Raw genomic sequence first — 13,852 nt, 5'->3', positions numbered from 1 at the left:
CACCCCTAAATTCCCATCATGCTTCAGAACCTGTTCCCAACACGTAAAGAAGTCATTATTTTTGAGCATAGGATAACAATTACTCAAACAGTATTAGGTATTAGAAACTAGATGCTAAGTTAAAGCACACGGGAGGAACTGCATGGGTTCCATACATATATACTACACTGGTTATGATGAAGAGGAAGAGGCAGAACACCCAGTCTGGGGCCAGCCAGGGCATTCCTTTTGTACTGGAAGGTGAGAGAGGCTACGATCAAGATACACTGTGTACATGTTTGAGACACAAAGAACACATACAAAGGATTCTTTATTTTTATGTTTGTTTCCGCCTGCATGGAAGTGCTGTGTACACACCTGGGGGTTTCAGTGGCCAGAGGGCATCTGATCCCCTAAAACTGGAGCTACAGACGTCTGTGAGCCACCATGTAGGTGTTGGGAATTAGACACTGGGTTAGGAGCCATTGCTGATCTTCAGGAGGGCAGAGGTCCGGCTCCGGGCACCCACACGGTGGCTCACACCTATGTGTACCTCCAGGGAATCCGACGAGCTCTCTGACGCCCACGGTTCCGGCGCGCAGGTGTTACAGACACCTGGACACACATGTATAAACACACAAGTAAAAAAACTCCCCTCAGGAGACCACGGGTTCAGGTTTTCCCTCGGGCCTCCCGCTCCCGCCGCTGAGGACCGAGCCCGCGAACGCCAGGGTCTCCGCGGCTGAGCGAACACGGGCTTTCTAGGCTCCCAGAAAATCCATCTCCTCGAGCACGGGTTGCCCCTCAGAGAAATTTCCGGTGCCGGTAGAAACTCCTCAGAGGAACTTCCGGTGGGAGGAACCTCTCCGCTTTCGAGCCTCCACCGGCTGAGAGTCGGGACTAGGGACAGCAGGGCTGGGCTGCCACTACCGTTTCTCTGTCTGCCTCCCTGAAACGTCCGTGAAGAGAGGCCAGCGAGTTGCCATAGAAACAGTTTGGGGCGAGGCTGAGGCTCAGCGCTGACGCAAGGGCAAAGTGAAGAGGATAGAAGTAATTAGTAGCTACTCGTCTCTCGTCATGGGCTTCACATTAGCATATGCGCAGTAGAAGGAAAAAGCTCTAGAGAAGGCCGAAGAAGGGTGACCATGAGGAAATGGAATAATTTCTCTTCCGGTTCCGTGCTGCTCAGGCTTCTGGGAAATGGAGTCCCAGCGGGGCTTGGGGCCGAGTTAGAGGAAGTTGGCAGTGCCTGCGCACCTTTGTCAGGCCCAGCGGAGGATGCGCGCGCAGCACCTTCGCCTCCCCCGGAAGTTTCCGCTGGGCAACTGAAAAGGTGAGTACAGTTCCCGCTCCGGATCGGAGGAGCGAGAGTCCTTGCCATGGGAAACCCCGGCGCCCACGGCTCTTTCTTAAATACCGTGATGAGAGGCCGCTCGGCCTGGGAGCCTGTGACGTCACCGCCTGTGGGCCTTGGAAGTCGACCGTGGCGGGGTTCGGGGGGTGGGGGGGAAACCCCCACTCATACTGAGCTGCCCGTGGGGCGGAGCCTCCGCTGTCCTGTCATTTCTGGTTTCTTTTAGATTGTGGGGCCCAAACTTGCCTAAGGGTTGGAGAGTTGACTCAATATTTGAGTGCTTACTGCTCTTCCAGAGGACCCAAGTTGTTTCCCAGTTCCAGGGGATCAATGCATGTGACCTTCATGGGTACTTACATCCACATCCACATCCCCATGTGCAGACATACACATACATAAATTGAAATCATAAAGATAAATATTCCTGGGGCTGGAGAGATGGCTCAGCCTTTAAGAGCATTGACTGCTCTTGCAGAGGACTTGGTTTCAACTCCCAGCAACCTCGTGGCAGCTAACAACTGTCCATAACTCTAAGATCTGTCACCCTCACACAAATATACATGCAGGCAAAACACTAGTGCACATGAAATCAAAATAAATTCTTTTTAAACAGGATAAATATTGCTAAGCCCTGCACAACGAGTTTACATTCTAACATTGGTTGTTTGCCAAGCAAAGAATGTAGTCAGTTGTGTAATATGGCTCCATGGAGCCTCACCTGCGCGTCTGTCCAGAATCTGGACAACAGAAGGCTTTCTCTGCCTGCAGTCCCCATGGTGGCACGTGATGGCCTGCCTGCCTGATTCTTCTGCTGACAGCTCTCAAACAGTGTGACTGTTGATCAGTAGAGATAGTGTTGTGCTAATCCCAGGTTCTCTGCGAGTGTATGGCATGAACTTGCAGTTCCTGGAGAGGCCAGCAGAGGGTGTCAGTTCCCCTCTAACTGGAGCTGAAGTTAAAGGTGATTGTGAGCCATCTGGCAGACTTGGGTGATAGAGACTTGTTGCAGAATATTTGTTTATCTATGTAAAGATGTGTTGCTGTTTTATCTTGCCTGCCTAAGGCACCTGATTAGTCTAATAAAAAAAAACTGAACAGCCAATAGGGAGGGAGGAGGTATAGGCAGGATTTCTGGGCAGGGAGAGTAAGTAGGAGGAGGAATTTAGGTCAGAGGGAAGAAAGAAAAAGAGACACCAGGGAAATGCCAAGAGCCAGACAGACAGACAGAGGAAGCAGGAAAGTAGGACATACACATGAAAGAAAGGTAAAAAGCCCGGAGGCAAAACATATATGAATAGAAACTGAGTAAATTAAAAGAACTAGTGGGACAAGCCTAAGCTAAGGCAGAGCATTTGTAATTAATAAGCCTTGTGTCTTTATTTGGGATTCGGTTGGCAGCCCAAAGAAAATTCCAACTACAGAGACTGGATTCGGGTACTATAGAAGAATAGTATGAATTCCGAATTATTAAGACATCAAGCCTATCCTCAAAACTGACTTCAGTGGATCCTCATGACCCCTGTTTTGACTGTAAATCACAGTAACAAGATGTGGAACCTGATATTCACTATAGGAGAGGGAGATGACAGCCTGGGCTGGGGACAGTATGGGAGAACTAGAGGCTAAATGGTTAAAAGCCTGGTGTTACCTGGCTCAGTTTCATGCTAGCATCACCTTCCACATGGGAGCCTCCAAGAACATCTGAGCTGAAGCTAGGAACCCAGTTCATTTCTTGATGTTTACTTTGTAAGCCATAACCAGGCTGTGCTGGCCATGGTGCGCATGTGAGACCCTGGCCCTCAGGAAGTGACATTAGGAATCCAAGGCTAGTGCTGCATGAGACCCTATCTTAAAACTACAAGAAGGATGAATGAATGGGCACTCAAGTAGCACTTGCTGACCGTTTGACCAATGCCTAGTACCTTTCCCTTATAAAATGAGCCTCGGTTCATGTCTTCCCTCTTTGTTCATGTCTTTCCAGGCTGTTGTCACGATGGAGTTTCCAACTCAGTAATCCAAGGACTACACCCTGAGTCCACAAAGGTACTGTTGCCCCTGAGGCCTGTTTCCCACCAAGAGCCCAGTCGTACTGCCTCCTCTCTGTGGCTGCTGGTGGACCTCCCTGCCCTGTCAGTTTGGGTATGGCAAGGCTCACCTAGTCAGGCACTGGCTCCTTCAAAGAGGCCATCTTTTCCCCAGTGACTACTGAGGAAAATAGATTTAACATGGAATTATCAAAGAACACCAACAGAACTGGGTGTGCTGGTGATACCTGTTATCGTGAGCTTAGCTTGGACTATACAGCAAGACCCTGGGCAACGGTTAATATTATCAGTTTGACTGGTAGAATCATCTTGGAGACAAACATTTGTGGGAAGGATTATCTAGATTGTGTTCGTTGAGGTGGAAAAATCTATCCAGAATGTGGGTGGCAACAATTTCTGGGTCCTGGACTGTATAAAAGGAGAAAGTGATCTGGGCACCAGCATGCATTGCTCTCTGCTTCCTGACTGCATGCAGTGTGACCAGGTGTGAGCTCCCTCAAGCTCCTGTTGCCGTGACGTCTTCCATGATGGACTGTGCTCTTGAACTGTGAGCCTTCAGTTGCTTTTGGTAGGATATTTTATCACAGCAACAGAGAAAGTAATTGAGACACTGTGTCTCAAACAAAAGACAGGCACACATACAGTTTATAAACAGAAAACACACAGGTAGTTTGCAGTGGTGATGCACGCCTTAAATCCCAGCATTTGGGAGGCAGAAGCAGGCAGATCTCTGAGTTTGAGGCCAGCCTGGTGTACAGAGTAAGTTCCAGGACACCCAAGGCTACACAGAGAAACCCTGTCTTGAAAAAACAAACAAACAAAACAATAAAAAAAATACCAGAGATTTCTAAACTGCTCCACTTTTTCCATAAGTCAAGTGGACTCTCTGTTCTTACTCAGTCCAGGCTGTGAAATGCCACAGTAACAAACAGCCCCTAAGGCTGTGGCTTGACGCAGTTATACATTCTCTTTCACTGGTACAAACTTCGGATGACTGTCCATATCCATTTTTGGTCTGGTGGTTCCAGAGTCACCACCTAAGCTTCAAATTTGTGACCACCAGAAGGGAGAAGGAGAAAGAGACACTAACAAGAAATAAAAATAAAAAAGCCTCCCCAGTAATTGTGCCTTTGACAAAACAATTGTGTAGTTGGCTTTTTTACTCTTTACTCATTGGGGGACCCACCACCCAGCTCCCAAGTAATCACACGGAGAGACTCATTCTTACTTATGAATTCCCATCCTTAGCTTGGCTTGTTTCTAGCCAGCTTTTCTAATTTAAATTTTCCTGTCTACCTTTTGCCTCTGGGTTTTTACCTTTCTTTATATCTGTATATCTTTTCTTTCCTTCTTATTTCATATCTCGCTGGGTGGCTGGCCCCTGGCATCTTCCTCTCCTCCTTTACTTGCTCATCCCTCTTCTCTTTTTCTCCTATTTATCCTCTCTGCTTAGAAACCCTGCCTATCTCTCTCCACCTAGCTATTGGCCGTTCAGCTCTTTATTAGACCAATCAGGTGTTTTAGACAGGCAGAATAACATTGCTTCACAGAGTTAAACAAATACAACATAAAAGAATGCAAATGTATAGCGAGGCAGTAGTGGTGCATGTTTTTAATCCCAGCACTCGAGAGGCAGAGGCAGGTGGATCTCTGAGTTTGAGGTCAGCCTGGTGTACAGAGCAAGTTCCAGGACACCTAAGGCTACACAGAGAAACCCGGTCTTGACACAAACAAACAGAAAGAGTGCAAAAGCGTGATGAAGTACCCAACAGGCCGATGTGTTTGGCTCTTGGTCTCCAGCTGATGATGCTGTTTTGGGTGGGTGTGGTTTTTTGCATGCAGCATAACTAGCCAATATAAGGGTGTAGACATGGAGCTCCTGAGCTGCAGCCCTGCCTTCTGGTCCAAAGAAGTGTGGATAATCAACACCCTATGCTCTTACTGCACAGCTTGAACCTTGCATTCTCTGCTGTCATGGACCTGAATCAGGAGCCAGAATCTTTTTATATTAATTTTACATTTATTTTTTCATGTGTATGTATATACATACATACATATATACATACTGACTTTTGGGGTTTTGTTTTGTTTTGTTTTTTTCTGATCAAGTTGATACAAGCTAGAGAGAGTCCACACTGAACGTAGCCTGAGAGAAGGCAAGGTAGAGAACAAGAGAGAGTCCACACTGAACGTGGCCTGGGAGGAGGTGGGGTAGGAACAAGAGAGAGTCCACACTGAACATGACCTGAGAGGAGACAGGGATAGAAAACAAGAGAGAAGGAGGAAAGAGAGCATCTGGGAACCCAGAAACCAAGGGAACTAAGAGGCCATAGGGCCAAAATGACTGGGTTATATAGAGAAGAGGACCTGGGGAAGGGCAGTGACGCAGGGGCTGGAGGGGTTTGAGGTGGTGGATGGGGAATGGCAGCCAGCAGCCAGCATGACTGTAATGGCTACTGAGAAATGCTGGGAGAACCTGGCAGCCAGCATCTGATTTGAGACGTTAAATAGGTACCTCAGTTAGCCATTTGTCCTGATTTCTTGATTAAATATTAATATGGGAGGACCCAGCCCATTGTGGGTAGGTGCCCCCCCCATGAACATGTGGTCCTGAGTTGTTTAAGAAAGCAGGCTAAGCAAGTCATGGGGAGCCAGCCAGTAAGCAGCTCCTCCATGTCCTCTGCATCGGTTCCTGCTTCTGAGTTTCCACTTGAGTTTCTGGACTAACTTCCCTCCATGATGGACTGCAAATTACAAGATTAAATAAGCCCCTTCCTCCCAAGTTGCTTCTGGTCATGGTGTTTATCACAGCAATAGAAAGCAAACTCTGACAACATTTAAGTATGGGTGTGGGTGACATGCAGTGACATGGAGTGCTTGTAGAGGTCAGAGAACAACTTGAATGAGTTCTTCATTGTGTGGGGATCCTCAACCTGTGGGTCATGACCTCTTTGTGGGGGGGTTAAAGGACCCTTTCACAGAAGTTGTATATCAGATATCCTACATATCAGATATTTACATTATGATTCATAGCAGTAGCATTTAGGAAGTCTTTCTGTGTCCTACCAGTCAGCTCCTAAATCACTACTTGGAGACTTACTATTCATTGTGAAAGCTTGGCCAGTAGTTTAGGCTTGTTTAACTAGCTCTTATAACAAATTAGCCCATATCTTTTCATCTACATTCTTTTACATGGCTTGGTTACCTTTACTTTGTAATGCCCACACTGCTTGCTCTATGTCCTGTCATCTCCCCTCTTCTTTTTCCCAGCATCCTCTCTGCCCCCAAAATCCTGCTTAGCTATTGGACGTTTAGCTTTTTATTAAATCAGTCAGAGTGACTCATTTTCACAGTGTGCAAAAAAAGATTATTCCACAGCATTTCCCCCTTTTGTCTAAATAAAAAGGAAAGATTTTATCTCTAGCATAGTAAAACTGTATACAATAAGAATTATCAGGTAAGAATTACATTTAGTGTTCAGTCCATTTGCATTTGACAAATTCAGAGAAAATACTCCTTTGTCTATCTTATCTTAGTCTAAAGTTTTATACCTAAACCATTTTTGTCGTAACTTATAGTACCATCCTAAAAATATCTTTTTAGAACTTAAACATCATTTTTAGATAAACAACTTAAGCTTTTATGTTTCTCTTTTATCTCTTATGTAAGTTTTTTTTTTTTCAATTTGGTAAGAAGGAAAACTGTACCTATAACTATCTGGTCTTCAACTCCATCAAAGACTCAAAAAGGATAAAATATTACTTGAGCAAATATGAAGGGCAGAGAAAGCAATTTTCAAGACTATAGAAATGACAGACATCTGGCTGCCTAGACAGTCACCTCAAGATTCTCTGCAATGTTGGGGTATCCTTCTATAGACAGAAGTTTCTTCCCATCCGGTCCCACAGCTGTTCAGTCCCAAAGAAACACACATAAGGTTTATATTAATAATTAACTATTTGGCTTATTAGCTCAGACTCATTATTAGCTACCTCTTACATATTAACTTAACCCATAATTCTCATCATGTTTAGCCACATGGCTTGGTACCTTTTTAATCAGTGAGGCATTCCCATCTTCTTCTGTGTCTGGGTGGTGACTACAGACTGAGCTTTTCCTCTTCCCAGAACTCTCCTAGTCTGGTTGCCCCGCCTATACTTCTTGCCTGACTACTGACCAATCAGCATTTTATTAAGCCAATACGAGTGGCAAATCTTTACAGGATACAAGATTATCCCACAGCATCCTTCTATGGCCTACAGGCCTAGATTATCTGACAGACTTCTCTATGAAACAGGAATTTAAAGAATGGGTTCGCTTTGTCTTGACAAAGTTCACCAGTCGCTCTCTTTTGTCTCCTGCTTGTCCAGTTAGGACAGCATACTGTAGGCAGTTGAGGCAATGACAATTTCTTGCCCAGTGGCTAACTTTTGCCACAAAGAAAACAAACTCCATATGGAGGTTCTTTGGTGCCCATCATCTTCTCTGCAGTTGATTGGTGCTGTCAGGAGCAGGCATATTTCATTGTCTTAAAAGGCCTTACGTTGTTAAAGCATCTTAAATGCCATCTTCTATAGATCTCTGAAGTGTTTGAAGACTACCCGTCTATCTAAAATATATTTGTTTGACCTTGAAAACATGGCCATAAATTTGATTGTTATAGATGACTAACTTCTAATATGCATTTCTTTTTGTATGTGCTTGTGTGTGTGCTTTTTCAAGACTGGGTTTCTCTGTAGCTTTGGAGCCTGTCCTGGAACTCCATCTGTAGACCAGACTGGCCTTAAACTCAAAGAGATCTGACTGTCTCTACCTCCCATGTGCTAGGATTAAAGGTATGTACCACCAACCACCTCCTGGCTCTAACCTACATATCTTAATTATTGTGAACAGTTTGTAATTATAGCCTTTAAGGACTAGAACTTTATATTACATTTTAAAATGAGGTGCACAGGTATAATACCTTAAACAAGGATAGAAATGTATATACAGTATGTTATAACAAAAATAACCTTAAATTTATATCAATATATAAAAATCCATACCAATGTAAAATATTTGAGACTAGTAGTTTTTCAAAAGTAGACTCTTTTATCTCATTATTTTTATACTATTCCCCCTTTTTCTCTTCAGAAAGAGATCCCTGAATCTAATCTCTGTTCATTTTTTTTTACCATGACCAATAACAATTTGTAGCCAACTCCCCTAAACACTGACAAACATTCATAGCCCACTGAATGACCAAAACCCACCTACCCCACCTCATGGGAATGGGAATGTGAGGATTGTGTTCTGTAGACTGCTTACTGTTGTCTGAGGGCATTGGCATCCCTGGGGGCCCTAAGAAGATTAGGTTAATGGAAAAGTCCTGGCTACAATAGTCTGTCAAGTTGGACCATCTCAGGTAGCAACCTGGAAGCTGTTCTTGATGCAGAACTCTGAGGAAACTGCAACAGAAACATTCTGAAGGGCTGGATCGCCTGGGTCATCCGTTGCTGTTGGTGTCTGGTCCCTTGCTCTGGATCGCCTGGGTCATCCATTGCTGTTGGTGTCTGGTCCCTTGCTCTGGATCGCCTGGGTCATCCGTTGCTGTTGGTGTCTGGTCCCTTGCTCTGAAAACACAGAAGCTTGAGCATATCTGCGCTAACACAAAGATGGACTGTTTGTTGTACACAAGCCAGACAAAGATGATTTTCTGTTTTCTGTTCGAGCAGGTAAAATATATGTAACTTGTCTAGTAGTTTTTCTTGCATATGTCTCTAGCCAGGATTTTCAGGGTATCTCCCCAAATCAAATCTGATCTCTGTCAACCTTGAATGAATCTATAGCCTTTCATTTTCTGAGGAAATAAAAACATAACCTCTTCCCCAACATAGCATATTTCTTGACTTCCATTTTGAAGTTAAGACATTTTAAAATATATACATTGGTTTAATTTATAATTATATATTGGTTTATTATATAATTGGTTTAATTTCACACTCCCTTCCATAACCCATTGTCTCTCAGCGACTTTCGTCTATTCATTAGCATTCAAAAAAAGCTCAGAATTAACAAAGGTTCCAAATTCCTGTGTTATAGTATTTCCTGTCCTTACATGGCTTATTCTTGGTGGTTGTTGTTATTGTTACTTTACTTCTCTCTTTAAAGACTTTAACTATTTTTAATGACTGTCTATATCCTCTTGTTTTTCTTTACGCCTATTATGCACATTGTTAAACACTGTAACCTGCTTAGAGGTTTTTTCAATCTGAACCTGCTTTACTCTGTATCTGTAAACTTTTCTGTCTGCGTGAGCAAAATCTTAAACTGCTGTGTAGCTTAGTTCATGTCTCTCTGGCAGCTCAAGCCTGCAGGCAGTGGCCAGCTGACCTGTCTGTGCTGTGACCCGCATGAGAGACTGTGGGACTAGGAAGCTGCGTGTTTGGAACCGTTTGTAAGCTTTCTGAGGTCTTATGTGAAAAACGTGTCTGAATCTTGGATACCGTATGTAACGAGTCTTTCTCTGTCCCACCAGTCAGCTCCCAAACCACAACATGGAGACTTATTATTATTAATTGTGAAAGCTTGGCCAATAGCTGAGGCTTCTTTCTTTTGGTTTTTTGAGACAGGGTTTCTCTGTGTAGCAATCCTGACTATTACGGAACTCACTCTGCAGACCAGGATGGCCCTGAATGTAGAGATCCCCCTGCCTCTGCCGGGTGATGGGATTAAAGCCATGTGCTACCCCTGCCCAGCCTTAACTTATTGTTAACTAGCTCTTATAACTTAAATTAATACATATCTTTTATTCTGTGTTCTTTTACATGGCTCAGTTACCTTTACTTTATAATACCCATGCTGCTTGCTCTGTGTCCTGGCATCTCTTCCCTTCTTCCCAGTGTTCTCTCTGCCCTGAAAATCCTGACTGTTTAGCTTTTTATTAAACCAGTCATAGTGACACATCTTCACAGTGTACAAAAAGATTATTCCACAACAGTAGTAAAATTACAGTTATGCGATAGCAAGGGGAATAATTTTGCAGTTGTTTCATCACACATGAGGAGCAGTATTAAAGGACTGCAGCGTCAGGAAGGTGAAGAGCGCTGGGCTGAGCCATCGTGCCTGCCTTCGGGAACCAGATTCAGCCCATGGTTGAAATAAGTGAGACTTCTGCTCTGCACAGCCCTGGAGAAAGGAGCTGCTGTCTCTGCTGTGGAATAGTCATTGGCATACTGTGAAGATGTGTCTTTGCTGAGGCACGTTCTGATTGTTTTAATAAAAGAGCTGACTGGCCAATAGCTAGACAGGAAGAGGTTTGGCAGGAGAGCAAAAATGAGAAGACACTGGGAAGAAGGGCAGAGTCGTTGGAGTCACCAGCAGACACAGAGGAAGCAGATGAACATGCTGTATTGAGATAAGGACTTAAACCAGTGGTAGAATATAGATAAGACTATGGGTTGACTTAAGATGTAAGAGCTTGTTAGTAATAAGACTAAGCTGTTGGCCAGATATAATAAGTCTCTGTGTGGTTATTGGGTGCAGCTGGTAGGACAGAGCTGAGCAAGGTTCCTGAGGAGAACTCTGTCTGCATTTCTCCTCTGTGCTGAGGATCTGTAACCACTTGTCAGGGTGGCTTGTGACTTTCAAAGGCAAGTTCTGGAATTCTCTCAGTCATCAGTCAGAAGAAACAGGCTCAGAGGCTCTGAGATTTCCCCGTGGAAAGATGAAAGGAAAGTGCAGGAATAGCAGTAAAGGGGGTGGGAGCAGCTCAACTGGAGAGCGCTTGCCCGCCCTGTGCTCATGGTTTCTGCTGCAGATGGAACTTAGGGGAAGAAAGAAAGGACTTCTTTGGCTTATACATCCAAGGCACTGTCCATCGCTGAGGGTGTCAGGGTATGTACTTGGTTCAGAAACTGTGGAGGGCCACCACTTGCTGCTCATGGTCATCTCTCTGGCTTTCTTTTACAGTCCCTCCTACGTCCACCCACGTGAAAACCTGATCCAGGCAGTCCCTCAGATGACGCTTTGCTCTCAAATGCTTTTAGGCTCTGTCAAGTTGATAATTAAAGCAAAGACATCAGGTGTGAGAGCCCATGTGGCTCCAACACAGACATCTATTTTCCGTAGCTGGACTGGTATGGAGGCGCAAGGAATAACCAGACACAGCTTACACCATTATTATGGAAAAGGGCATCTCAGGCTTCTTCCTCCTGAAGATCTCCTCTGAGGATCTCCCCGCATTTATTCTCCAAACATCTTTTATACCAATACATAAACTGGGTGGGGAAAATACACCAGCATTCTGTCATGTAGGCAACCAGGTGAATGGCCTTTTGTCCGCATCTACCTGTCTGCTGAGTATGCTAGCTGTCAGGTAGGCTTGAATTAGCATCTCTATAAGGCATCCTCTAAATTACAAAGAAAGGGAGCAGCCAACATCCTGACCTTTGTCAGGTAGACAGCCTGTCTGCAGGGCTACGTGATCACTTCGGATTGGCCCAATGGCTTCAGAGCCTGGCTGCTACACCATAAAGAAATATGGGCTTACAATCAGGCAAATATAAAAGACCTAAGTTCAACTCTCAGGACTCATAAAAAATCTGGGTGTGATAAGCATACACCTATAATCCTAGCACTGGGGATTCAAAGACGGGGAACCATAAATTGAATTGGCCAGACACACTGTCTACTTGACAAGCTACAGAGCAGGGAGAGGCATTGTCTAACATACAAGGTGGGTGGTGCCTAGGGACCCACACCTGAGGCTGACCTCTGGCCTCACAGGTGCTTGCTTTCCTCACAGCTCACACTCTGGATGGTTTGTTCTGATCCCTGTCCCCACTTTCTGTGTTGCAGCATGATCTCCTTCTGTCCAGTCTGTGGCAAAGGTGTCAAAGGATCATTCAAGTTCTGCCCGTTCTGTGGCAATTCCCTGCCTGTAGAGGAACATGCAGAAGCTCAGACTGGCCTTACGCCTCCTGTGTCATCCTTCGGAGGTAGGAGCCAGCAAAGTCCAGCCCCATCCTGCAGCTTCTTACAGCGTCTATAGTTTGTGCCGTCCTGCTGGAATTCCTGTCTCCGTACCTGTCAGAGGTGGTCTCTGGGCATCAGGACCACAAGAGGGGGGTTTCTGTTGCAGTTAAGCATGTTTGCAGGAACAGAGGAGGCCGTGGGAGCTCTGTTTCTTTAGCAAACAGTTCACTGGAAAGCTGAGTTCTTAGAGGAAATATGTGGAGCTGAAGCTAGCAGGAGCACAAGTCAGACTTAGCGAATGCAGCGCTCCCATGTCTCCATAGTCCTAGTACCTCACCTGACTGTTGCACGGTCATAGTGCAGGGCAGTAGTTGGGCTGCACTGGATATATATTAGCACACTGATGTTTAGTGTCTATTTCTTGCTCAAGGGCACAGGCGTGGAGTTTAGAGGGCAGCGTATAGGAGTCCACAGTCTCTCTCTCTCCCTGTGCGGCCTGGGGCTTGAACTCTTGTCGTTAGGCTCAGTAGCAAGTACCACTGAGCCATCGTGCTGGGCCTCTGTGGTTCTTTCTAGGCATCGTTGTGGTAGTTGTCAGCTGTCATGCTATTGGGGTGCACACAAATATTGGCAAAGCATGTTTAATATGTTTGCAGAAAGGAATAAAAGTGCTTTAAATACATACCCATAAAAGCATATAGATAGATAAACACATACATAATCATTGCCACATGAAACTTAGTGTATGCTTTAAATGGCAGACTAGATAGAGCTGGAGAGTTTGCTCCAAAGTCGGACACAGTGGCATCATACCTGTAATCCCAGCATCAGGGAGGCTGAGGAAGGAGAATTGGGATCTTCCTGATTTTAAGACCAATCTAGGCCACATAGAAAGACCTTGTCTTTTCTTTTTGCTTTTTATTGCTTTGTTTTGTTTTGTTTTTCTCTTGTGTAGCCTTGACTCTCTGGAATTCTGTAGACCAGGCTGGCCTGTTGTGTCAGGTGTGGCTCACACGGGTCTATGGAAAGAAGACACAGAGGCACTCTTCGGATGGCTTTTTAACTGTGCGGGGGAGGGGAGTCAGCCCCTGGCGGATTGACTCACTGTTGCTTAGCAAAGCTCCCCAAAGAGACAAAGCCAATGCAGATTCTCAGTTAAGAGACTTCTTTGTTTGCCAAGTCCTATGCAACCAAGTTTTGCATAGGCTTTGAACCCTAAGAAACTCTCAGATAAAATTTACATACTTCAGAAAAAAAAAAAGAAAATATTACCCAGAAAAGGCAGATCAAAGCCAGGTGCTTTGAATCAAATGAGCTGCACAATTGCAGAAACTCAGCGATCCTCCTGCCTCTGCCTTTCACATGCTGGGGTTAAAGTGGGATTAAAGGCCCGCACCACCACCACCCAGTTGCAAGATCTTGTCTTAAACAAACAAACAAAAAGCAAATGCTGGACCGGCAGGCTGGCTCAGAGAATGGCAGTGCTTGCAGCACAAGCCTGACCAACTGGTTCAGCCCC

At 45.0% G+C, this 13,852-nt stretch overlaps 1 protein-coding gene across 5 annotated transcripts in view; it reads left to right on the top strand.

The window, feature by feature from the left end:
• Positions 1-863: 863 nt before the first annotated feature.
• The window catches only part of Vrk3 (VRK serine/threonine kinase 3), a 31,846-nt gene continuing 18,857 nt past the window's right edge, over positions 864-13,852 (top strand). For 2 of the 5 annotated variants that reach the window (XR_015736364.1, XM_087901379.1), the window contains exons 1-3: positions 865-1,312; positions 3,315-3,376; positions 12,217-12,356. Coding sequence is in view for 4 of the 5 variants with exons in the window: in XM_087901379.1 (XP_087757505.1) it covers positions 12,218-12,356 (139 nt within the window). In the remaining variant the exon portion in view is untranslated. Of the gene's footprint in view, positions 1,313-3,314; positions 3,377-12,216; positions 12,357-13,852 lie in introns of all 5 variants that reach the window. The other 3 variants (XM_087901378.1, XM_087901376.1, XM_087901377.1) reach the window with 3 other exon arrangements.

Source organism: Myodes glareolus, chromosome 24 (genome assembly GCF_982192425.1).
Source record: "Myodes glareolus chromosome 24, mMyoGla1.1, whole genome shotgun sequence".
Classification (NCBI taxonomy): domain Eukaryota; kingdom Metazoa; phylum Chordata; class Mammalia; order Rodentia; family Cricetidae; genus Myodes; species Myodes glareolus.
This window is presented reverse-complemented; position numbering and strand designations above follow the sequence as displayed.